Raw genomic sequence first — 26768 nt, 5'->3', positions numbered from 1 at the left:
TGTAACTCGAAGATACATTTTTCTCATTTTATTTGTGTTTTTTTTTTCATTTTTGCTATGTCACACCATAGGACACAGTCCAATTTTTATTTGTCAGCTACCATATATAGTCCAGTTTTGTGGATATTCACACACTGTAAAAAAACAAAACAAAAAAAAAAACAATTTTAAGTTGGCTCAACTTTTTTTTTTTTTTTTTTTTTTTTACAGTGGATTAGTCAGGCGGCGACAGTATTTGACCACTGGATTTACAAAAATAATTTCAGGTTTAAGTAGTGTTTCAACATTGCATCAACTACTGATGAACACATTCATTTTTATTTTAATTATTACTCTGTAGGTTTTTTAACCATGTCTTATTAATTATAGGCTAACTAATTAAAATGCACATATGCATATTATTTCTTAGTTACATGTAATGCAGGCATTCCAAAACTTTTTGTCATCTAAACTGTTTACCAAATGCATTTGCTTTAAGTACCCCTGAGATTTTAAAATAAATATTTCTATAATTAAGTATCACAATTGCATGTTTACGGTTTCTTTGATGTTGATTAATGATCATACGGCATCTTTTTTAGTAAGTGTTTTATTTTAATTGTTATTTTAAAACAAAGACTTTTAGAAATACAAAGACGGTTCACTCCTATACTTATGAATAGGAGAAACTGCAACGCGCAATATGGAGAAATAGTCCCACCTTCTAAATGAAAGAGCCAAATTTCCCATAGAAACCAGTCAATGCACATGCGCAGTCTTAAGCACGTTATGACTCCGCATGCACATTGGCTGGTCTAACCTGAAAAATAAGCTTTTTAAACGCTATTTGAGCATAAGAGACAACATTCATGGGGCAATTAATTTCAGATTTTTGTTGCTGATTCGACATATGTAATTTAATTGTGAGTTCAGCGAGCAGTTTTTGAGATTTCAGGATTCCCCCATTCATGAAGGTCTTGTACGAGCTGCCCAGAGGCGTTGAAAATATAGCCGCCGAGTGAAGAGACTTTCCTCGTTAGTTTGTTTTAAAATTATTTATTATAATTGTAATATTTTAAGATTTAATTACTTGTCAGCTTTTCATTACATTCACAACCCCCCTGCAGTTCCTTTATGAACCCTTTTGGGAAACCTTAATTAAATATAATGTTTAATGCACTTCATGTTGTAAATTATAATGAATGGAACAAGTTTTCTTACTCTTTGCATTTTTTACATCATTATGGTACAAGATAATGCTATTTAAATCAATGTGATAAACAAGTTAAATCAAAAGTAATCTGATTATATTACCTAAAATGTGTAATGTAACGGATTACGTTACTGACTACAATTTTTGTCATGTAATCTGGAATCAGTAACGGATTACAATTTTTAAGTAATCTACCCAGCTCTGTTCATACATTTAGGTAGATGATGTGTCTTCTTTTATCTGCCTGTTGCCTTTGAGTAAAGTGCATCCACCTTTTGTAAAGATTTGTTTGTTTCTCTTAAAAGGATAGTTCACCCAAAAATCAACATTTTGACATTTACGCATCCTCATGTCATGTCAAAAGAGTTACAAATGTATCATTAAATGTAATAAATAGTTTTAGTATGTTTATATAATGTTATAGTATTTTTAAATTTGCGCTGTTTTATTTTTAATTTGTGCTGTTTTCACCTTTTCTATTTTCCTAGCCTTAATGTTTATTTGCGTTTTAGTTTTAGGCAACATTTCTAATTTTCTTATGTAGTTCAGCTTTATTTTAATTACTGAAAACAATTTGCATTTGTTTACAAATCAGACTCCACCTGGACCACTTTTAAAGCTCGACAGCCCCAGCCTCTTTTTTTTTTGAAAACTGAACTGTTCCTTTAACTCTAAATGCATTGGACTGTCTGGCGGTCTTCTATCATGTCGTATAAAGTTTTAATTTAGCGGTAAACGGTTTGGCATCTATCTCTATGTAGTTTGAGTAGTGTGTTTGTGTTCTCGGCTTTGAGGATCTGTCTCTGTGATTCTCAGCTCTGTATGTTTGTGTGCGCGCTCGTGTTGAGTGTAGCTGGATAAGATACAGTGCAGGTGGATAGATGGTAGTTCTCATGGGAACTCAGAGACGAGTGCTTTAAGATTAGGCCCGGAGAATAGCGAGCTTCCTAAAGTAAATGGCCAACACAATTGCATTTCCATCGCAAAGGCTTTTACCCCCGAGAAACCCAATGGCCCTTCAGTTGTCCTTATCTCTCTGTGTGAATATATAGCTTGCATTTTACGTGACACCCTTTCCTGACTGATTTTCCTCCTCATGCATCCTAACTTTGCTTCCTACGATGCCCTGGTCCCTCTTCCCCTTTGAAACATACTGTAATTAAATGATCAACAGATGATTCTGAGAATGCTCCACCGCCTGCCAACTGATAGCGGGCAGGACTGCCAAACGCAATCTCTCAAATGCGCAGTTCAGCGGGGAGCCCAGTGGTGCTTGTTGCTCCTCTCAGCTTTTCTGTCTCCATATGGGTTTTTTAGACACAGGGTAAACAGCTCCCTGAAAAACCCTCTCGCATATCCTTTCAGGCTACAACCAGGTGTGCCGCTAAAAGGACCCAATTCCTTTTATTGAAACGGCTTCATTAAGATGTTTCCGTAGCACGATAACTAGGCTAATCCATAGAGATGAGCAGATGATTCTATTCTAGCCGAGAAGAATCATTTTAGGGTTGCTCTGTATAGCTGTACAGGTTTGAGCTTTTTCAGTCATATCAATTCAGTTGTACGTGAATATGTTGTTTGTGACAGACAGTCGTTTAAATGAATGTCAAGAGATGAAGACTATTATGCTAAATGCTAATCTAGCATGTTTAAAGATGAATTCACTCAGAAATTAAAATTCTGTCTTCATTTATCCACCTTCATGTTGTTCTAATCCTGTAGGAATGCGTGAAGTAGTTTTAAAGAGTGGTTTTGTGCTGCTCTTTCTGTGCTTTAGTCATACAGGTTTAGAGTGACATGAGGGTGAGAAATAGTCATGTTATTTTTATTTTTTGGTGAGCTGCACCTTTAAATCTCCATGTTTTTGATGGAGAACAGCAAAGCTAGATGTTCTAGGTGGGAAGCTGCAGCTGATCTATGAACAGTTTTAATGACATGGCTCCCACAGCGCACATCTGTTTGAATACTGACCCAGCACTAGTGACCTCTTTGCACACACACTGAATGGAAAATAACACTTGATGCTGTTCGCTTTGGCCCTCAGCTGTTTCTGAATCAAGATTAAAAGCGCTCTCTCCTGCTCTCTCAAGTTAGATCTGTCTAATTTGGGAGCAGTCAGCCTGACAGGCCTCTGTACTGCGGCTTGGCTTACAGGTGAACAAGAACAGGAGGTTGCAGAATGCCTTAAAATACCCAGATCCAGTAGAGTTATTCATCATCATAGAACCTGCACTGCAGTGCACTGAAATATAGCCTATATAACACCATAGTTTCCCCATAGTAAAAAGTTTTTTTTATATTTCTGTATTAAATATAGCAATAGTATTATTGTTATGGTATTTAAAATATTTGTTTATTAATGATATAATATTGAATATTTTTATTTATTATGTTTATATAAAGCGTACCGGTGTATACTTTCCCTCCAGCCTCTGCCCTTGCTTTGCCATTAATACGACTTAATATGGCTGTTAGTTCAGTCACATTAAGACTATCCTTTTGTATGTGCACAGCAATCAATGCAAATGGGCCACAACCGTATTAGCAGTTTGTGCTCGTCTCATTAATAGGCTTGTTAATTAATGTTGCAAATACCTTACAGGGAAAACTTTTGAAAATTCAAGGCCGTCTATTTGCCACGGGGCCGTTTCATGTAGGCTCCATAATAGGCATATATTGAATGGAAAATTGATTCAAAAACTTGCAGGAGCATCAATTGGAAACGTCCAATTAAAATAAAATTTTATGCAACAATGGCCCTATGAGAGAGACTCGGCATGAAAGCCGAGCTCCTTGTACTATACGTCAGAGTTAATTTCGGACTGAGAGCCATACAGACATCCTCAATAATAGCTTGGTATGCTTTGTTTGTCTGCTCGGGATATTGTTTTGACTGTTGAATGAGACAAACTAATCACTTTAAAAGCCTCCCTGTTCGTTAATTGGTTTCAAAGCACTCAGAAATATTACAGCCCCATAATGAATTTGGCTTTATTTGAATCGATAAAAAATAGCTTGACTTCAGCCTTTTAACAAGCGGGAAGGTTTTGCAAGGCCTCATTGTCAAGTTGGTGTAGTGTCTGTAAGGCTGAAGAAGGCCTGTTTGAGGAATTGTTCTTGTCACAGATGGTTCATTTGGGAACGTCTAGCATATTTACTGCAATAAAGCTCAGAAAAACTGATGACGGAAAAGCATTGCCAAGATAACAAGGCTACAGTCCAGTCATGTGACTCTTGGGTACCCATACTGCCAATGCTTGAGGATCTTTTTCACTCCGCTTCATCCAGTTTGAAATCAGCTATTCCTTCCAAAATGAGTGAGAAATGGACAAATGTTGACAATGTGTACACTTTAAATACTTAACCTAAAATTTGTTTAAAACAACATTTTTAAATTTAAAAATGTTATTAATTTTACCTGATATTTTGTTCCTATTTAAATAGTTTAAGTATTTCTTTGGTTAATTTATTGTTTAAGCAGCTTTACATTGATTTTGCAAAGTACTTAAATTTCACACATTCTTGTTTGCTTCTCTATTTATTGGTATTATGATTTAATAAATACATACAATTCGATAAATAGATACTTTTGGAATGAATTAGTGATATGAAAAGCATGAGGACATTTAACAAAAATATCACAGTAAACACAAAAATGCGTTCACCCATGTGCTGTGACACTCTCTCTTACACTCGTAGAAATAATGCTTCATCCCGATTACCCCAGCAGCTGTTGTTTCCTGTCAAATATCGTACAGTCATGCTTGTCCTTTACCAAAGTTGTTTTAGTGCATGGGAGTAGATTTGTGCTCAAAAGATGGAGGACTTGAAAGAAAATGCATGTGTGTGTGTTTGGAGCACCCCTCAGTGGACCACTCTCATCCTCCTACACACACCCTCCGCTAACACAATCAAGCCTGCGTTTGTGTTACAGAGAGAGAGAGAGAGAGAGACGATCAGAGAGCGAGGGAGACGGCGCGAGATGCAGCCAGCTCATTGTTTCACTTTCACCGTAAATAACGTCATAACTGCAAGATCGTTAGTGAGTTTGCGTTTTGCTTTCCCTTCCTTGTCTCCTTTCCCCATGACTTTTTGATGTTTTTTTTTTTTTTATTTCTTCAGATTGCCAGTCCATTTGTTAACAGCTTCATATATTTTTCCCTACGAGGCAATTTTCTGCAGTGATATTCTCATCCTGACAATAGCGAGAGAAAAGGGAGAGGAAAGCGCTGTTATTGCCTCGCTCCGTTGACTCAATCACGGCCCTGCTGAACAGCTCGCCATCTTGTCATTACTGTCTCTTTATTTATTTTTGACTCAATTACACTCTCACAGTGCCGTCCCACTTATATCAGTGACGAAAAACACACACACATTTATTTCTTGATTGAATTAAATATGATATTACTAAAGCACAACCTGCAATATTCAGTAAGGAGGAATGCACACATGTTTCTCTTAAGAATTTTTTTGCTGAGAGAAGCCCGACCGCTCATTTGCATTCATTAAAGTCCCTCCCTATCAGGTCGCCTTTGGTCGACCATTATTTTCCCTACTATAATGGAAACATATGAAGAATTTGGCACCAGATCGGGGCGACGGGAATGCCGGGTGGTCTAAGCGTGAGCAAAATATATTAATTCGCCTCTTGTCATTTTGGCTTGGATAATTCTAATGTTGTCATGGTAATTTGGGGCCGGGAGGCAGCAGGTCACTTTCCAAACAGAGAGCATGTGCGGTGAGACTGGATCCTTGCGAGGGACTGATAAGGCGCCGTGTGCAGCCTTCAGCCTCATGATGAATCACCCGCTTATCTGCGCAGACCCAAAGAGCCGGCTACCACCGCACGAGACTGACAGAAAGAGAGAGGGGGAGGGGGGGGAGAGAGAGAGATTTGTCATTATCAGCAAATAAGGGATAAAATGCTTGCACACAATAACAGCCATGTTCCCTCTGCAAACCTACTTGAATACCTGAATGGTGGTGCTATCAGTTCACACCGTCTCTGGGAGCTTCGGAAACAAAGTCGCAACATTTTTATCATCTGTTCAATTTTCTTGCCATTGTGCGAACGTATTCGATACGGTTTGTTCTGGAAGACACATGAAGCCCGTTATGGAAAAACTGATTTTGTTTAGGTGACTCAATCAGTGGTGGTTTATTGAGGAGACTGGGGTTAGTTAGTTAGTTAGTTATCACAAAGACTAGTTGTATCTTGAGAAGATTAAGAACTTGAATCTAAAGTCAAATCAATTGGTTTATGTAAGGGAGCCAGTGGTGTGTCAACGTGAAAAATGGAGTCAAAAGTTCTGATTGTTTATTCCCAGGAGTGCAAAAATTAAGGTTTCCCTCTGGTTTGTCAAAGATATTTACAATGTAAATTCAAAAACACACACACAAAAAAACAATCAACAACAACAACAAAAAAACATTTGGCAACATCAAATGAATTGACCCAAAAGACAGCGACTCCAAAATCTTCACAACTCACTCTACGAGACCCTTAACAAATCTGAGGCCATCTTAAAAAGACAAAGCCCCTCCTACTTGGACTAAACCATTTGGTAATTAAAGGTAATAAAGAAACTTAAGAAAAACAAATAAATGTACTTTAACAGTAACAAAGATGTAAACTGTTATAATAACACAAAACACAGAAATTTGGAACAAAACAAACTCATTTAATTATTAATGCTTAATGCTCAACCTAGAATTAAGCAGATCACCAACATCCCCTTCCTACATGAGTACAATGTACCCTGCCATCTATAGGCGGGAATGGATCTTCAAAATGGTGAGGATTTACTGTGACTGGGTTTTGTCTGTTTGGCATGGGAAACTGTTCCAGTATTTAAGTACGCCCCACACATACAGTCAGGTCCATAAATATTGGGACATCGACACAATTCTAGCATTTTTGGCTCTATACACCACCACAAGGGATTGCAAATGAAACGAACAAGATGTGCTTTAACTGCAGACTGTCAGCTTTAATTTGAGGGTATTTACATCCAAATCAGGTGAACGGTGTAGGAATTACTACAGTTTGCATATGTGCCTCCCACTTGTTAAGGGACCAAAAGTAATGGGACAATTGGCTTCTCAGCTGTTCCATGGCCAGGTGTGTGTTATTCCCTCATTATCCCAATTACAATGAGCAGATAAAAGATCCAGAGTTCATTTCAAGTGTGCTATTTGCATTTGGAATCTGTTGCTGTCAACTGTCAAGATGAGATCCAAAGAGCTGTCACTATCAGTGAAGCAAGCCATCATTAGGCTGAAAAACCAAAACAAACCCATCAGAGAGATAGCAAAATCATTAGGCGTGGCCAAAACAACAGTTTGGAACATTCTTAAAAAGAAGGAACGCACCGGTGAGCTCAGCAACACCAAAAGACCCGGAAGACCACGGAAAACAACTGTGGTGGATGACCGAAGAATTCTTTCCCTGGTGAAGAAAACAGCCTTCACAACATTTGGCCAGATCAAGAACACTCTCCAGGAGGTAGGTGTATGTGTGTCAAAGTCAACAATCAAGAGAAGACTTCACCAGAGTGAATACAGAGGGTTCACCACAAGATGTAAACCATTGGTGAGCCTCAAAAACAGGAAGGCCAGATTAGAGTTTGGCAAACGACATCTAAAAAAGCCTTCACAGTTCTGGAACAACATCCTATGGACAGATGAGACCAAGATCAACTTGTACCAGAGTGATGGGAAGAGAAGAGTATGGAGAAGGAAAGGAACTGCTCATGATCCTAAGCATACCACCTCATCAGTGAAGCATGGTGGTGGTAGTGTCATGGCGTGGGCATGTATGGCTGCCAGTGGAACTGGTTCTCTTGTATTTATTGATGATGTGACTGCTGACAAAAGCAGCAGGATGAATTCTGAAGTGTTTTGGGCAATATTATCTGCTCATATTCAGCCAAATGCTTCAGAACTCACTGGACGGCACTTCACAGTGCAGATGGACAATGACCCAAAGCATACTGCAAAAGCAACCAAAGAGTTTTTGAAGGGAAAGAAGTGGACTGTTATGCAATGGCCAAGTCAATCACCTGACCTGAATCCGATTGAGCATGCATTTCACTTGCTGAAGACAAAACTGAAGGGAAAATGCCCCAAGAACAAGCAGGAACTGAAGACGGTTGCAGTAGAGGCCTGGCAGAGCATCACCAGAGTATTAAAAAGTGAAAGTTTGATTTATGATTATTATTCTGTCCCATTACTTTTGGTCCCTTAACAAGTGGGAGGCACACATGCAAACTGTTGTAATTCCTACACCGTTCACCTGATTTGGATGTAAATACCCTCAAATTAAAGCTGACAGTCTGCAGTTAAAGCACATCTTGTTCGTTTCATTTGAAATCCATTGTGGTGGTGTATAGAGCCAAAAATGTTAGAATTGTGTTGATGTCCCAATATTTATGGACCTGACTGTATGTACGCAACCCAGGAAACGATTATGCAAAACCAATGTTACTCACCTATCGAGTAGGGCTGTGTATTGGCAAGAATCTGGCGATATGATGCGTATCACGATACAGGGGTTTCGATACGATATATTGCGATACATTGCGATACTGTAAGCAAGGCGATATATTGGGATATTTCTTATTTTAGGAATAGGATATATATATTTTTAGGTAAGCTGTCATTAAGAACACACCACCATATGCAAACCTTAGCAAAAAATAAATAAATAAAAATAGTTTAACCAGAACACACTGCAGAACACACTGGGATCTGCATTTGCAATAATCAGTCCCTATAACAGTCAACATTATTGAACCACTTTTTGTGCAGTACGAGTAAAGGGGGAAATATTCAAGTGCTTGCATGATTCTTCAGTTAAATGTATGTATAAAATGTATTTCATAAAAAGATAAAAATATATATTTATAGAATCTACTTTAAAGGTTAAGAGTTTAAGTTAACAATTGTGACATACAATGTCATAACATTTGATCTGAACAAAAAATGACATCTGCTTAATATCAATGAAAAATTAAATGCTTGCAGGATTCCTAAAGAAAACAAAACAATTGTAAAACAATCAAATAAATACAGATGTTAAACATTCTCAGAACTTTTCAACTTGGATTTCACAGGTTTTTCAGTTTGTAATTATGTTCCGCGTGGAATCGCCGAGACGCGACTCGAGCACCGCCCCAACTGCACAAAACGCCCCCGAATTACGAGAAAGCTGCAGCTGCTCGGCGACTCTACTGCCCTTCAACACAGGACGTGGCAAGTGGCAGAACCGAGGCTGCGCTCGCGCCGCGGTCCCAGGGCGGCCATTACCACAAAAGCCCAAATGGCACCACACTTCAGCTTTGTACATCGAAACGAGAACTGGAACAATTCTTTCATCCTCCATTACTGGCAGCGAACTATATTAACGCTAACATTAGTGGAGTGCCCTGATGCTAGTATTTCCTGTCACTGTTTAAGTTCAGAGATGAAGATTAGCGGTCGGGATGTGAACTCAAAACTAAACAACTGCTATGAATCTTCTATGAAGTTTTTTTTAATATCAATATTCCGTTTTGGAGAATCGATACAGTATTGCCAAACAAAATATTGCGATACTCACGTGTATCGATATTTTCTTACACTCCTACTATCGAGAAGAAACAAGGCAACCTCGGCATCCTATCGCAGGCCTTCCCGCTCCTTCAGTTCTCTCCAGCGCAGGAAAGCTGGAAAGCTTATCCGATATTTACACGGGTCCTACATCTTGCCTTCTTTTGCTCTGCAGATGTTTTCCTCTTATGTTTTTTATCCGCCATTATCTACCTTTCTGTTGTTGCTCGGCTAATGTCCGAGTGCTCTCTCCTCCCCATCATGAGTAGACACGCCCCTTACTGCTGACTGGCTACAAGTTTGTTTTGGTACTCAGCCAGACTCAGTTTTCTAAAGCGTTTTTGAAAAAAAATACATACCCCACCTTTAAGATATTTATTTTGACAAGGAAAATTAACGTTCTGGTTTCTAGAACTTTCACTTTGGAGCAAAAATCTGGCTTTAAACTAAAGATTTGACATTTATCGTAATAATTATCCATATGGACTGATGGACTGAAAAAAAAAAAAAGTGATTTTGCCCAGCCCTAAAATATTCAATAGCTTTTTGTAGACCAATGCTATACTGAGATTCAAAACAATATTTCCTAAGAAATATTCACTGGAGTAAAAAAAAATAAAGTGTGACAACTAGCCACGGTCTTTGCTACCCTCAGGGAAAGTTTAGTATCAGTGTGTTAGTGTATCTTTGAGGGATTTTATAAATACGTAAATACAGGATCTCTGTGTGTTCTTGCTTATTAGAACACGGTCACCCACGAGTGTGAGGTAGGAGGGGATTAAACGTGCACACATACATGCTGTTTGTCAGCTGTACGCGGACTTCCTGCTATACGGATGCTCACTGCCTCTGGGCAACTTGAATCTCTCTTGCCAGGGTACCAGTGGTGGAGAAGCTACTTTAAAACTGTAGCTCACCAAGTTAAAAAATACTCATGATTTAAAACGGTTCAACAACAGTCAAGCTGCTCTTTTGAAAAAGTAGTTAGCTACACTAGAAGCTAATAACAAGCAAAACTACATTAAAGCCATTTAAGTGGGCAGGATTGTTATCAGATTTTATTTATATAGTTAATCTTTAACAACACTAATAATTTAATAACAGTATTAAATGTAATCTTTAGCAAATCTTAAAATGTTCAATATTTTTATAATGTCGTGATGCTGATGTGATTCTTTCTTTCTGTCTTTTTCACCATCTGGTTTTCCCTGAGGTAGCGTTTAGATTCTCTTGAGAATCCATCTAGAAACATGAGTTCTCATGTAGTCTCACGGCTTTTCATTGAAGTTCGTAAATGAATCACTGTCTAAAATCGCGCCGCATGGTTTCCGAGCTCTAATTAGAAATCCTGTACGCCTTTCTTTTATTTAGCACATCACTAGCTCCCTGTCTACAAGCTGTAGTCCTTCCATTCGTTCATTAGTGTAAGATTTTTATGTATTAGCAAAATGGATGAAATGTAAATGGCAACGTAATAGATATTCATGAACTTCGGGAATCCATGCATATGCATGAACTAACGAATGCATAATTCAATTCAAAGTTGCAAAGACTGATTCAGCTCCATTCCTGAAAGTAATAAGAGTAGGAGAGAAAGATGGAGGGAGGGACAATGGAAGGGAGGGAAGCTCTATGCTAAATGTGCTCAATACAATATATAAGTTTGGGGACTTAATTGTTTTGAAAGAGGTTTGTGCTCTTTCTGTGGTGTGGACTCTTTGTCGCCTTGGGTCATGCACAACAATTCCTTCTAACCTCATGTTCTTATGCAACTTCCTTCAGAGTCCTTTTTCGGTGTGAACAGAGCAGTATGGCTGAGGAATCCCATTCTGATGCATTCATTCATTATAAGTAATTTCTGCTTCTGCGCGCTGTCTGAAAAGAAGCTCTTTTGCCTGCTCAGTCCATTTCAGAAATATAATGGAAAACCCACCAGAACAGCTGAGGTACACATTTGTCCTCCCACCCCATTCTCTGTTTCTCTCAGTCTTTGATTCTCTTTCTTTCAGGCTTGAGGCTTCAAGTATTTGCTTTGACCCACATCTTTTTTTTTTTTTCTTATCCTGAGTCAACAATTAAACTGATTGGCACTCTCCCAATGCCCCTAAAGACATATGTTTCCTGTTCAAAGTCAGCAGAGATTTTAGTTAACTGGAAATAGTTAACTAAAGTGAAATGGTTCTTAAGGCCTCCTCTGAATAAAAGATGCTGCTTTCTTTCACCTGGTGGCCCCTTAGTAATGTACGTAGTCTCAGAGCAGGTAGAATGAAAATCCGCTGTGTGATCCATTAAATGTTAAAGGAATATTCTGGTTTCAAGCTAATGTCTATGTACCACATCTGTGGCATGCTGGCGATGACTACAATAATTCTTAAGACTGTGCTGGTTGCTTTTCCCCCATGCAATTACAGTTAATGGAGAATGAATACTTTGCAAATGGAAAGATTGAAAAAAACTGAAAAATCACCCATCATCCAGTGAGCATTTTAAGTCTTATTCACTAATAATCTTGAAATCTGCCCTAGCTATACTTGTTGCATTCAATAAAGATGAAGCAGTGTCTGATTTGTGAATGAATCATTCTTTTGAGTCAGATCTTCTTAATGATTAGGTTGATCCAGTTCATGAAACCAGTTTGAATGATTCATTCATAAATCTGACATAAATCTTCAGTTATCCGGAAGGATTGTTTGTGTATTATGACTTAGATTTCAGAGAACTTGGAATATATTGCACAAGCCATATGAACCACTTTGATACTTTTGTTTTGCATCCTTTTTGAAGCTTGAAAGCTTCAGTGCATTGCATTGAAAATCCCATTCTTCAGAATATTTTTTTCTGTTTAACTAAAGAAAGGAACTCATAGTGAGCTGAGTAAATAATGACCGAATTGTCATTTTTGGGGGGTGAGCTATTAAAGTATTTTTTTTCTATTTTTTTTTTTTCCCCCTCAAATGGATGCTAGTCAAAGTGTCTCCTCAGTGTGAATGTCTTCTCAGTGTCTCTTCAGTTCTTTGGCCTGGATGAATGGAAAAATGTGACTTCTTGGCAACCGCAACTCAGGAGACGATAAAACCCGCTGAGATTTGTCAGTTTGCACCGTGCCGCTGCCCACAATGTAAGAAGCGAGAGAAAGAAAAAGAGAGAGACAGCGGTAAGACTCCTTTCAATCTGTCACACTGAGAGGGTTTTACACTCAATGGAGAGCTATGCACCAAATATTAGCAGGTTCACGTGAGCTTGGCATTATCTGCAATAACATTCACTCTAGTATTCACTCTATGGCTGTGACCTTCTCATTATCTTGGTTTTCCTTTTTCTATTCTTTTCTTGTCTCATTCTCAGAGGCCATTTTTGGTCTGATAATAATTCTAATTGAATAGCCACTCTGAATAATTCACCTGAAGGCTTGATATCACATTCAGAGGAACATTGCCTGAATCTGTTCAAATGCCGTTTTGTTATACAGTTCCATTCAGTGGTGCTCTGAGTTTCAGCCTTTGATTGTGCACTCTCGGAGCTGTTTTTTCTCAGGAGGCCTTTCTGCTGTGCTACAGGGGCCCTCAGAAGAACGAGTGGCCCGTTTTAGGCTTTTGAACTCCTCTTCGAGCCTGGCTGCTCTCCTACCCACCTCCACAGCACTGTGTTGCACATGCATGTTCATGAGAGCCAACAAAGCAGCAGACTGAAACTTGAGATGCTTCGTTCTACTTCAAGACATAGTGTTTTCAGAGTGTTTGGTGGGAAAATACTGAACTCTAGAACATCTTGAAGGATTCCATGAGGATGACGGCTGTCTGTTGACTCTAAACCTGGATTTATTTATTTATTTTTTGGCACCATAGCACATTATTCAACTGTATTTATGGAATAATTATTTATTTATTATTTGTTTTTTATTATTAATTATTTATTATTATTATCTTTTTTTTTTTTTTTACTAATGTACTCTACTGTTGAAGTTTGGGAAGTTGTTTTTCTTTGTTTCTTATGCTCTCCAAGGCAGCGTAAAATAAAATCAATTTTCTGTTTCAATATATTTGAAAATGCAATTCATTCTTATGGCAAAGCTGAATTTTCATCAGCCATTACTACAGCCTTCAGTGTCACATGATCCTTCAGAAATCATTCTAATATGCTGACTTGATGCTCAAGGAACATAAATCAATGTCGAAAACATTTGTGCTGCTTTTTTTGTTGAAACTGATACATTTTCAGAATTCTTTGATAAATAGTTCAAAATAGAGCATTTATTTTAAAGAGTTGTTTTTTTAACAATGTAAAACTCACTTTTGAGTAATGCTTATTTTCTGAATAAAATTATTAATTTCCTATTTATTAAATTTAGTAAATATTTCATAATATTCATTATTTTCAGTTGATTTTAATCTAATTAAAATGGCGTCTAATTTTCGTCGTATCCACATTAATGTTGATTAAATATTTTTAACTAACATTTTTAGATAACTCCAAACAATGATCTCCTTGCCACTAATATATTTTCCTTCAAAGGCTTAAAAATAACAACTTTTAATATTTCCGGAGAAGAATTTTAGCAGCATACAGTCTGGCGAAATCGATATTGAGGGAGGGAGTAAGAAATCAAGGGTGCTTGTGGACGAACAGATGATATCAAGAGCAAATAGTGTTTTTCCAGTGTGAGAGACTGAAAGCCATGATGGGAGGAAATTTAAAAGTGTCTCATCTTTCTCCTGTCAAAAAGTCGGGAGGATTCTCCCACCACTGCCTTTGTTTTTTAATTCACTGCCAGTGCTGTGTCAAATAACATGGCTTTCATCTCGAGTGGCTCCTACCCTCCCGTTTACACCCTCCACTTTACAATTCTACCTTTGTGTTCACGCTTCAAATAAACCCCCTTTGTTCTGCTTTCCAACACTAAGAAATCTGCATCACTCAAGTATATTAGCTGAGGACTATTACTGTCACACAGAACTGCTCCCTGGGCTCCAGTAAAGACTCCCTCGACAAAACCCCAGTCATGTTAATCCAAGCATTAATAAATGGAAAGATGTACAACTGTATTCAGATTGTGCTCTGGTGTTTCATCCTCAAATAAAAGGAGCGGGATGGGGTGGGAGGTGTCGTGATCAGAGATCTGCAGAAGTAACAGTATCGCAGAGCATCACGTTTTTAGATTTGCCATTGTTCTGCTCTTCCCCTACGTGCGGCGAATGTCGTCATATTGAATCTGCAGTTAAAGAGGCTTTAACTGCTGAGCTAAATAAAGAGCTACGGGGGGTAAGGCTCTGGCGGGAACTGTAATGAAATGAACGCTGGGGTATAACCCGTAATGCTCTCTATCAGGCACATACATCTGCTTCTAATATAACAAGGAGCGCATCCAGCCTGCCAGCCTTTGCATAAGATTGATATTTTGTTTATTGAAATCCAGGAGTTTCGCTCGTCATTTTGCACCCGCTAATGTTCATAAGATCATTGGTTCGCCCCTGACAGATTTCATATTCACTTGAGTATCGAAAGGTTGAAGTCTTTCTTTTTCTTTTTTTGGCGTATGGGGGTGCGGACGTGACTTTGGCCCCTCCGACTAGCGCAGAAGGTGAGTTCTCAGCTGTTTGATCCCACACTTTGTCTATCGCTAGCTGTAAAGGACGAGCAAAAATGTTATTGCTTTTTTCATCACGGTGAAAATTACACTTTCTCTCCGAGAACGAGCTGAATTTTCGCACTCCCAATCCACTACTTCTGCAGTGCGGCCATCGATCCGAGCAGATAGGCGCGAGGAGGCGGGGGCTTGGGGGGGAAGTGAGTAAGCGGGCGAGAGATGGCAAGAGGGAGAGAGTGAGGGAGAAAGGTTAAGCTTGCTCCTCGGCCACTGGCCGGAGGTTTGCTGGGGCTTTGCCACGCTGAGGTGCCCGGCTTGATTCCACTCCCATTTCATTTTGGAACGAAACAACTTTTGTCCTGCTGTCATTTCCCTCACGCACGCTTTGTGACCTGCCACTCACACCTGCCGTAATGAAAGCTGACACATATGGATTTGCTCTTAAATTTGCAGATTTAAACGGAAGGCCTGCTAGTGTTTCTGAAACACTATTTACATACTAATTAACTGGCTTAATTAATATCATTATAATACTTATGTACACCAAAAACACCAGATGGAGAACATACTGTGGCGGTTAGATTGAACAGAATGGTAAATAAACAGAAACAACAGTAGTATTTTAAATAAAACAGTGATGTAGTCTTTTACATTTACATTTACATTTTACATTTATTCATTTAGCTGACGCTTTTATCCAAAGCGACTTACAATTGCTATATATGTCAGAGGTCGCACGCCTCTGGAGCAACTAGGGGTTAAGTGTCTTGCTCAGGGACACATTGGTGTCTCAAAGTGGATTCGAACCCGGGTCTCTCACACCAAAGGCATGTCTTATCCACTGCGCAATCACCACCCCTTATCCACTGCGCCATCACCAAGTTTAACGAAGGTGACCTGAATGAATTCATCAACTTTGAAACTTATTAAAAAATTATTTCATCATTTACTAAATGTTATAGACCAGGGTGGAAGAGCACTTTATTTAGAATGCTTTACCTGTATTGATTTTATTATTATTATTATTATTATTTATTTATGTATATTTTTTTTTTACAATTTAGTAAACTGCACTTCCTGTCTTTTCCTGTGGAGTATGGCAAATCCAATTCAAATTCATATTCATGAGCCAATTCTTCAATTTGAAATTTGGAATAAATATGGTTGCATGAAGTATATATACTGCAGTATTTTGAATAATTTTTTTTCTGTCACCTGTAGATTTAAAAAAAAATGCCCCCATGTGATATCCTGCTCATACATGTATATCATTTTATTTAATTTTTTTTCCCTCAAACCATCGTTTTAGCTTGAAAACATGAGCCACATCTCCAATTGACCTATCGGTAAGCCCCTCCCATCGAACACAGACTAGCCAATGGCAGTCGAGTATCAGCATTGTGATCTGTAAACCCTCGCTTCGAGTTACCTACCGTATTTATTTTTAAATATTTTATAAATCCCTCTATGGAATATTTCATTCCCATTTGGTGGCCTTCTGTCCAAAATTGTGCAAAAACATTATGGGACAAAGTTTTCACAATGCAGCTGTCATTGTAAGACAGTGAGCAACTCCGTTTGTTTGTCCAAGGGAGCAACAGTAACTAAGGGGGGCGGGGCTTACTCAATTGTTGGTGCTACTAGAGAGACATAACTTGAGCCTCGCTTGCTCCCAGGCACAATACTTCCTGATGGAAGGGCCATTCGCCATGCTAAAGCAGGGAAGGCGGATCAGCTTGGAATGATAAAGCACCATAAATAAAATGCCATTATGACCTGAACAGCTTGCAAACAAAAGTGGAGGGTGGGATTCATCAGCAGACCCTCTGGTCAACTCCACACTTTCCTGACAATGCGGATAAATCTTAGTTGGCCCACTTGTGCCGTTTCAGTGTCATGCCTCGAGCTGAGTGGAGTAATGACTGTCTGTAACATCAGCTGCTGCCCCCTTCTCCAGGCCAGGTTCTCCTAATGCCACCCTGTCTCTGACCAGGGGCTTTCTGGCTCCATGCTCACTCTCATTCTGTCTGGATGCAGGCCGTAGTGGCAGTCTGTGGCTCACTTATATCAGAGACGCTCTCATAAGACAGGAACAGGAAGTCTAAATGTGTGGTCCGTTGTATTTTTGCAGCTTTTTGGTTTATTACAACACTTCAGCGCAGTCGCTGCAGTTGTGTTAAGAGGTAGTTGATATGCAGTAGAAGCTTTGTTTCCCTGAGCACTCATACAGGAGCCAGCAATCTGTGCCAAGCCTCCTGTTGTCACCTTCTCAAGTGCACCACACATTGACTGGGTTTGCACACTCCAAATCTCGCATTACTTATGTGTGCCTGCAGGAAATGAATGATACTGGAACAAGCAAAGTTCTGTTCAAAGTATTTTTATTTACACTTAAGCGTCTTTTAAACCATAAATAAAGCAGCGAATCACTTAAAGAAAGGTTCTTTTTCTTTACAGCATTGTGAGAAGGTTGCATTTTTCTCTAGTATCTGGGAGCTAAAATCTGAAACTTGTTCCAGAGAGTTTTTAGGCCTTTATCGCTGATGTTTACTCACCGCCCCTATAGTTGTTAATAAAAAGAAGGTCTGCTTCAGTGTTTTCTGGTCTGTAGAAAGGGCAAAGGGGTCATGTTTCCAGATCAGATTACGTCACCTGCAGTGCCGCATCAGAAGAGACAGTGAGTCATGTTCAGTGCCTGAGAGCCGAGCCGCCCTGTTGACAACTCTCAATGCCACTGAATCAACTGGTGCCTGTTAAAATACCCTATTCAGGGGTTCTTGCTGAGGTGAGGCTGTCTTGAATAATTAGCATCTAGGTTAGCGATAGAAGTACAAGGGTTTTAGAAGACGTGTAACTTTCATGTAACTTGTGTAAATTAATTATAAAAATAACTTATAACTTACCAGAATGCGTAGGTGAAGATAATATAAATATTTGAAATTCATTTTTACAATAAAATGCATTCTACAAACCTAACTTAATATGCAAAGTCAGTTACAAGTAAGCCATTTTCAGATTGATCACATTTATGCATCCTAATTAACTTGATGCAGGAACATTGGGTCAACCAATGGTGTGAGTTTGGGGTGGGACTGTTTGTTTGCCCAACCAAAGACAGACGGTGAGAGTTCTTGCAGCCTGTTTGAAAGCAGTAGTTATTTTTTTCAGTTCTGTTTGATCGTACAGAAATTACACATACGCATCTGAGTAAATGAGTGAGTCATTTATTGATTTGCAGTATATCAGATGTGTTGTGAATTTGACAAGAAAAATGTTCTACTCAGAAATGTTCCTCAAGGTCACAAAAAAGGTTGTTAGACACAAATCGGTCAGCTTTTGCTTTCACGCAACAATTAGTGTCTAGTAAATGAATCGTGATTGTTTCTGGTTCTTGCTGACAGACACTGCAAGATGCCAGTATTTACACAGGATTTCAGTCCAAAGCTCTGTACGCAATGTTCATACGCAATGGCTCTGATAATTAAACCTTTTAAGGGCATAATGAGCTTATCGGGGGGGGCTTCCTGCGGAAAGCGATCCTCTGCACCTAATCTCATCTGTTCCTCATCTTTAGACTGTCAGTTAAGAGCGTGGATTTACATACATTTACATCATGTCTCGTCAGCGTGACAACGGCAAAGTGACAATGAGTCGATAATGGCATGGAGTAATCTGCCGTGATGAGTGATGTACGGGCCGTGGATTTTGGGGAGGATGTCTGGAGTTTAACATCCTGAGCTGCAGGTGTTGACTTTTTCGTCTCTTTGTGTTGGTCTTTTGCCTTTTATGTAGATGTCCGCGGCGCCGAAAGTCGCTGAAAACAGATTTGCCGCATGAGCGGCGAGCGCCGGCACCGCTGGAGCTGAAATCACTGCTTATCCACCCTGCAAAAACAGTGCAGTGATCCCCACCTCATAAAGGGCCTGTTGTTTGTCAAATATATATGTTCCCATTTCACACCAGCGTTTTGTCATGGGTGGACCTGAAATGAGTTATCAGAGCCGCAGGTTCAGACATTTGACATCAGAAGGAAATAAATATCAGGTTTAGACCTGTGTGCACCGCTTTTGATATATCAGAGCAGCTATTCTCATCAATTATGGATTGGTGAACCTTAACCACAAAAGCCCATTCCTTGGAAAAATGGGAAAAATGTCTCCTTAGAGGTAGCGCTCGCTGCGATTTCATTCTTGAATGGCTTCTGGTTGCTGGATGGCAACATGTTTGCAGAATCTAAGTGGCGGTGTCAAGCAAGGACAGATAGTTGGCATTTTTAGCGTTTTTCAGAGAAAAAATGTGACATGATCTGACTGCAGAAAGAGTGTCTTTTTTGCCATTGAACACCAGGAGAGCCTTATTTTAAAAGCCATCCTTTCTTTTTATTGGGTTGTTTTGATCTGGGGTACATTAATTGCATTGTTTTTCCATCAACATGAGTATAGCCTAGAGCTGCGCATTTAATCACCACTGCTAAAAGCGAATGAAGCATGTGCTCAAGACGCGGCCACAAGCGATCGCACTCCAATCAGTTACCGGCCAGATCAGTGCGAAATTACGTACGAAAAGAAGGTGACTCCTTAGAGCCGCCGAAACTCGACCCATCGTCCTTGAGCAGAAAAGAGAGCCCTGCTCCTTACACATTGATTTTTCCAACTAAAGAAAAGCGCAAGAACAAAAAAAACGAGGAGCCGTGAGCTGCAGGGTGTCTGCGGTAGATGAGGGAGTAGATTCTGCAGCCGACGCTGACAGCCACTTCCAATTCCGTTATGCAAATAAACGTCTCCCCTTCCACCCAGCCGTGGTGCTAAATGAGACCTGCCTTTGAATATCCATTTCCTCGTCCGCCACTGTTTATTTTTGATCGCCGGGGTTGTTTGCTCGATCACATTCGCGTAAACATGCATGCACGTGTATGATGAGGTGCTGGGATGCGTTCAGACTTCTCTCTCATGTAACTAACCGTGCCATTGATCCACCTGTGTGTCCTACATCTGCAGAGACATGTTTACTTGGAGTGTTTTGTCTGGTTTTCCGCTTTTGGCCCCATATTTTGTCAGTATAGCAGGTTGTTTGTGTTGTCGCTGGATTTTGTTTTGTTCTGGACAAAGTCAAAGTCAGTGGCTACATATGCATACATACAGTATATGTGTGTGTACAGTATATGTAAGTTACATGTAGGAGGGTTCAATTTATATTTAATTTATATTGTATTTATAGGTATAAAATTGCATACATGTGTAACTTTATATTTTTTTCAACATTTTACATATTTTTTTTTTAAATAGCTATATATTATAAAATGCTAAATATTTTCGAAATATGACATTAATTTGTTGAATGTAATTTCCATTTAAAAATTGTTGCAAGAATGCAGTTAGAGGCCCTCTGGAAACTCTGTGTGAAGCTATTGTCGGTTTGTATTGCCCATCCTCTCTGCTTTCTGTAAATGCTTTGAGTCAGAAAACCCACTGATGCTTTTGTCCCCTGATAAATAATTCAATGCGTCTGATTAAAAATGTTTGCAGCATGTGTTTTGTAGATTTCTGCCATGGTGTGACAGGCACGCACACGTTAGTTTGACACGAGGAGAGAGGTGGAGTCTGTTTTCCGTTCCTTACTGTCTGAGATTTAGCGAACGGTGATATGGCAGGTGGTAGATTCCACTCCATGGCGGCTGAGTGAATTTAACCAAGTGTTGGATTGCCTTCTCTCCATCCCTCGCCTACATGTAAACACAATCTCCCCCTGTCTGACTGTGCTTCCGCCGGCTTGTATTCCCCCCTGTCCTCCCGCTGATACCTTCCACAGTTAATAAAAAATGGCCCCACAGACTTTCCAATTATATTTCTTACTTAAATGAAAACATGTTGTCAAGCAGCTTTGCACAGCTGCCATACAGGAACACACCGATCGAGACTGCACCAGGTTTACAGGAGTGAGCTAGCCATTTAGCTTCAGGACAGTTTGATAGATGCACTTTTTTGTTTTTTGGAAAGTATTTTTGTTGTTTTTACCTTATCTCTTTGTTTTGGCTTTTTATATTATTTATTTATTTATTTATTCTATTTAAATACATCCAGAAAACTGTAAATATTTCTCCAAAATGCTCTCTAAACATTTTTTTTGTGGTCAGTTAGTATTTGGCTCCTGTTTAACTCCAATGCATGTTGTGTTCTCTGGAAATATGAGGTCACAACGCCCGTGTGTTTTCTTCATAACAGTTCAGCTATAAAAGCCCATAAAGGCCTGTGTCTCATAGGGCCGAATGTATGGCCCCTGCTAATAAGAAACATAAATCTCAAGGCGAGCTACAGTTGGCTTTCACAAACTACATTTAAACGCAGTTTTATCGACACTCAGACAGGACCTGCCCCTTCCATGCCTGTCATAAAACAGGCATTACCGTGGCATTTACTCATTGTGCCGGGTGCACAGCGTGTATTAGCCACTGACCAAGCTAAGGACGGCCAGTAAAAAGGCCGCTTATTCAGTCAATTATCAGTAATGGTGTTTAATGGCAAAGTGGTGCGACCACCTAGGGTGTGCCACAGGGGCTTTTAATGGCACCGTCCCTCTGGGCCTGGGGAGAATTCGTGCAATTTGCCATCCTGCACAGTGTGCTGCCGCGTCCTTCCAGACGCCGCGGTCGGCTAATTAATTCCCCACCACATCAGAGCGCTGTAAGGCCACTTGTTTCGCATCGATCGGCGCACAACGAGCCCAGGGTCCCGCCATCGCGTGGCCCCTCAGAGTCGCAAGAGCTAACAAGTAAAGGTCAGGGCCATTTTGAATGCGGCACCGTCGCATATGCAAGCGCCATTACCCTCGCAGACTCTCCGGAACCTTCTGCCACCCTTCTAAGAGAACTTAAAATGCCCTTTCCTCCCCCCTGCTGTGTTACTAGATAGGAAGAGCTCTAAGAAGAGCTTTCTGTTCTTTTCCATGAATCTGGTCACCCCTTTTTACCTCATCTCTCTCAGCGAATATAAAAGCGGGACTGTTATCTGTGGGGGCCGCCCAGCCCCCTTACATACTGAAGAGACAGCTATTATCCTTCAGCCTTTTCTTTCACAGGAGGATGAGAGAGCGGACCTAAGATTAGGCACAGACCGGGTGTGGGACCACGCTCACCTTTGTGCCGTGTCTGTATATGTGTGTGTGCCCTCAAGAGCTTCTTATCCCACAATCTGATGGCCGCTGGCAGGCTGAATCTATCCTTGAATACTCGTCCCCCTATTGAAAGGCTGAATGGGTCAGGGTGGTTTGAAGGCAGCAAAGCAGGACTGAAGTGTGAAGTGGTGCATTAGTTCATCGAGAATAACTGAAGAGCTTTTGAGAATATAAATATTGAGGGTAAAATCTGAAGTAGATATATAAGGGATTTGATTGTTTTTAACTCAGATTTTCAGTGAATATTATGAATTGAATGTGCAATTTAATTTTAGTATTTTTTCAGTATATTTATATGGCCACACTTTATATTAGGTGGCCTTAACTACTATGTACTTACATCAAAACATAAGTACAATGTACTTATTGTGTTCATATTGTATTGCAAAACACTTTTGCTGCTGTTGAGGTAGGATGTGGGTAAGGTTAGGGACAGGCTTGGTGGTATGGGTAAGTTTAAGGGTGGGTTAAGGTGTAAGGGATGGGTCACTATATCTTTAAAAGTATAAGTACAATGTAAAAACATGTATGTACACAAAAAGTCGTCGTCGTGACGTATTGTCAAGTATGGTGACCCATACTCGAAATTGGTGCTCTGCGTTTAACCCATCCAAGTGCACACACACAGCAGTGAGTAGTGAACAAATGCACACACACACACACACACACACACACCGTGAACACACACCCGGAGCAGTGGGCAGCCATGCTGCGGCGCCCGGGGAGCAATTGGGGGTTCGGTGCCTTGCTCAAGGGCACCTCAGTCGTGGTATTGAGGGTGGAGAGAGCGCTGTACATTCACTCCCCCCACCTACAATCCCTGCCGGCCGGGGACTCGAACCCGCAACCTTTCGATTACGAGTCCGACTCTCTAACCATTAGGCCACGACTTCCCCAAAAAAGTGCATTGTACCAAATGATTCATTTAAATGTAAGTACATAGTAATTAAGGCCACCTAATATACAGTGGGACCATTTATATTTATTAAAATTATATTATATTTTTTTACTTTAAAAATTTGTATTCAGTGTTTCACATTTCAAATTATTATATCAACTTTTCATTTTTTTCATTATATTTGTTATTCTTTGTATTTTTATAATAATCTTTAGTTAATTTTCAGTTTTCACTATATTATAAATAGAAATGAGAAAATGCAAATTGGAAGCTTTTTTACTAATGCATCAGACTTTATATGTCAAAAACAGGTGACATAGGTTCTCTGATTGTAGGAGAAATATGGAGTTAGGGTGAGAAAAAGAGAGACTTCATGCTGGTTATGAGGAGAGACAGTTACATATGAGCCTGAGTCGAGGGCTGTCTCCTCCCATCATGCTTTAGCGCAGTTGTAGTCAAGAGTCTCTCCTCTTTCTGGATAGAACTATATATGCCTATAAACTAGCATCCACCAGCATGGACAACATAATTACAGAGCCAACATACATCACTGTGATTGTGAAAGGCAGGCATGATGGTTTATATTGCTGCATTATAATATTACACATTTTATAGGATCTCCCTGCTAATGCTAGTAGTTTCTCAGAAAAATCCATTTGCATTGGCATCAACATTTTCATTAGATGCTATGATGTTTTAACTACATACTGCAAGATAGAAACTGAGTATTACCAAGAAACCATGTGAGGGATGATTCTTGTTTTGTATTCCTATGTATATTTATACACACATTCATTCATTCATGGTGTATTAATTTATTTTGGAAGAAACTGAATCATACAGAAGAAACATACTTTCAAAAAAACTCTTTCCGGTGGTCAAAAATCAAAAAATGTTTCCGGTGGTCATTTATAAAACGGGTTTCCCTGAACATACAGTAGAGCGCTGTTTTAGAGGAACATAAATATGCATCGAGTGATAGCGGAGAATAACAGATTTCCCTCAGCCTCTATGAGAGCGCCAGTCAGTGTGATCTTTATTGGAAGTGATTGAGGGTGATGAGGATCTCTAAAGCTCGCAGCTCTATTGTTCTCTATGAGGCTGAGTGACTGATGGCTCCTTTTGTGCTGTGAAGGTTTTTTTCCAACCGCCTGTACTTTAGGGCTAATCTCAGGGACCTCAGGAAGGAGCAGTGAAGTGTGCATGTACGTCAGCATGTGTACGCCAGGCATGGCATGCACTTTTTGTGCATTTTATTAGAGTGCGTGCATGTAATATGAAATAAGCAGAAAGGCGCATGTTCAGATGTACTGTGGGATGTATAAAACCCGTGTCAGTGTGTTTGTGAGTGAGAAGACTATGGCTGGATGCACTCTGAAGTGTGTCCTTGCAGACAGGGTTTTCCTCAAGGATGAACAGGCCTCTGTCAGGATCAGACGGGATGGTACCCTTGGGCCCGTGGAGGGATATCATTCCTCACAGAACATAGCCATGAGCAGCTTTCAGATCTGTACGCATGTGTAAATGCTTTTAGACTCCAGTGATTATCCATTTAAGTAGAAGTGCACAAGATGTAACAATATCAAAAAAGGCTGTTGTTGAATACCTCAAATACCAGAAATTTCTGAATTCTTGATAGCTGTTTTGACAGCCAGTCTCAAACCAGACAACCAAGCTGGGAAACCAAGCAAACCAGCTTAGGCTGGTTGAAACTGCTCTTTCAGTTATTAATATTAGAATAAATATTTAAAAAACAAAAATTAGCTAATTAAAATATGTAGATCTTGTAAGTAATTATTCAAGCATGCAATATTAAAATAATATTAATATGTAATACAGTAAATACAGTCTGTCTGGTATTGTAAAAAATATGTATTATTCTATTTCAACCAAATTACTGGCAGTTTTGACATTCCTTTACTAATTTTTGTCTCTGTTCTCTTACAGGTAGAAGATGCTATGCTTATGTTTGATAAAACTACAAATAGACATAGAGGTAAGAGTCTATTTGTTTTGTGTGTGTGTGTATCTGTTTGTGTCTTTGCATGTGTGTGTGTAATGTTATTAAGAATGTCCTTCAGTTATACTATGCCGTTAGTCGTGCAGTTCAAAGTTAGGCTCTGAAGCATGAGTTTTCTGTACCAGTACAGGAGCCCTTGTGCTTTGTGATACATTATAGCATTATATCTTCAAGGACGTTTCATTTGAGCCCTGAAGGTCAAGGCTAATATGGTCCAATAAAAGAGTAGCGATTTCCACTGTAGCCAATCCATCGACTCTATTTGATTAGTCCGACATTTACCATTGGATGTGCAAGGTGGAATGTTTCTCGGTCATGTTCACTCACGCCTGCAGGCTTGTGAGAAATGTACGATATAATCAGACTTATGATATACTGAATTTGAGGTTATTGCTCACCTGAGTGATGGTTCTTTGACTTTATTTCTGAGACTTTTTTTTTTTCTGAGAAAGAATGAGCTTAGCGGAATGTTACAGGGCTTTGGGGTGATTTTTATTTTTTTTTGCCTATATTTGTGATTTGAGCCATCACATAATGTTTTTGGAGTAAAGGAGGAGAATGAGAGTTTAAGAGAAGAAACTGGGAAGAAGTGACATGAGAAGTGGGAAGAAAAGGAAAGCTAATGGGAAGAGAGAGAATATGTGATGAAAAGGAAAAAATGATGCTAGATAGGAAGAGAAATTAGGGCGAGGGAAGGAGAAATGAGATAAAGAAATGGAAATTTGGGTGATGAAAGGTGGAGGTGAAGAGAAATGAGGAGAAGGAAGGAGAAATTGGAGGGGTTAGAAGAGAAATAAGGAGAAATTAGATGAAGACAAGAAAAATTAGATTACAATAAGAAATTAATGGGAAGAGTAGAAGGTATGAGAAATGATGAGAAAAAAGATGAGAAATTAGATTATAAAAGTAGAGATATAAGGAGCATGAAGGTGAAATAAGGTAAAAAGGGGAGAAATTGAATAGAACTGAGAAATAAGAAGAGGGGAGGAGAAACGGTGGAAGGATGAAGAGAAATAAGGGAGGAGAAGCGATGAAGAGAGGAGAGAAAATGAGATGACAAGAAAGATGGGGGAAGAGAAAGGATGTGGTAAGGAGAAAAGAAATAAGTAGCATGAAGGAGAAATAAGAGGAGGACTGAAAAGATATAGGGAGAATGAAGGATAAATAAGTGGAGGAGAGAGGAAATATGGGAAGAGGGAATGAGAAACGAGGAGAGTAGGATAAAATAAAGGCAGAAGAGGTGGATAGCATAAAGGAGAAGAAAAACTGGGAGAGGAAATGAGGTGGAAAAAGAGAAATGAGAGGAGAGGAGGAA

General features: G+C 39.5%; 1 protein-coding gene across 17 annotated transcripts in view; it reads left to right on the top strand.

Moving 5' to 3' along the window:
- Positions 1 to 26768, top strand: part of msi2b (musashi RNA-binding protein 2b) — a 250536-nt gene that overhangs the window by 115960 nt on the left and 107808 nt on the right. For all 17 annotated transcript variants that reach the window (XM_079387961.1, XM_079387957.1, XM_079387966.1 and 14 more), the window contains exon 7: positions 25381 to 25429. In XM_079387961.1, the coding sequence (XP_079244087.1) occupies positions 25381 to 25429 (49 nt within the window). The remainder of the gene's footprint in view (positions 1 to 25380; positions 25430 to 26768) is intronic.

Source organism: Barbus barbus (genome assembly GCF_936440315.1).
Source record: "Barbus barbus genome assembly, chromosome: 31".
In the NCBI taxonomy this organism is placed as follows: domain Eukaryota; kingdom Metazoa; phylum Chordata; class Actinopteri; order Cypriniformes; family Cyprinidae; genus Barbus; species Barbus barbus.
Note: the sequence above shows the minus strand (reverse complement) of the source record. Positions and strands in the feature narration are given on the sequence as shown.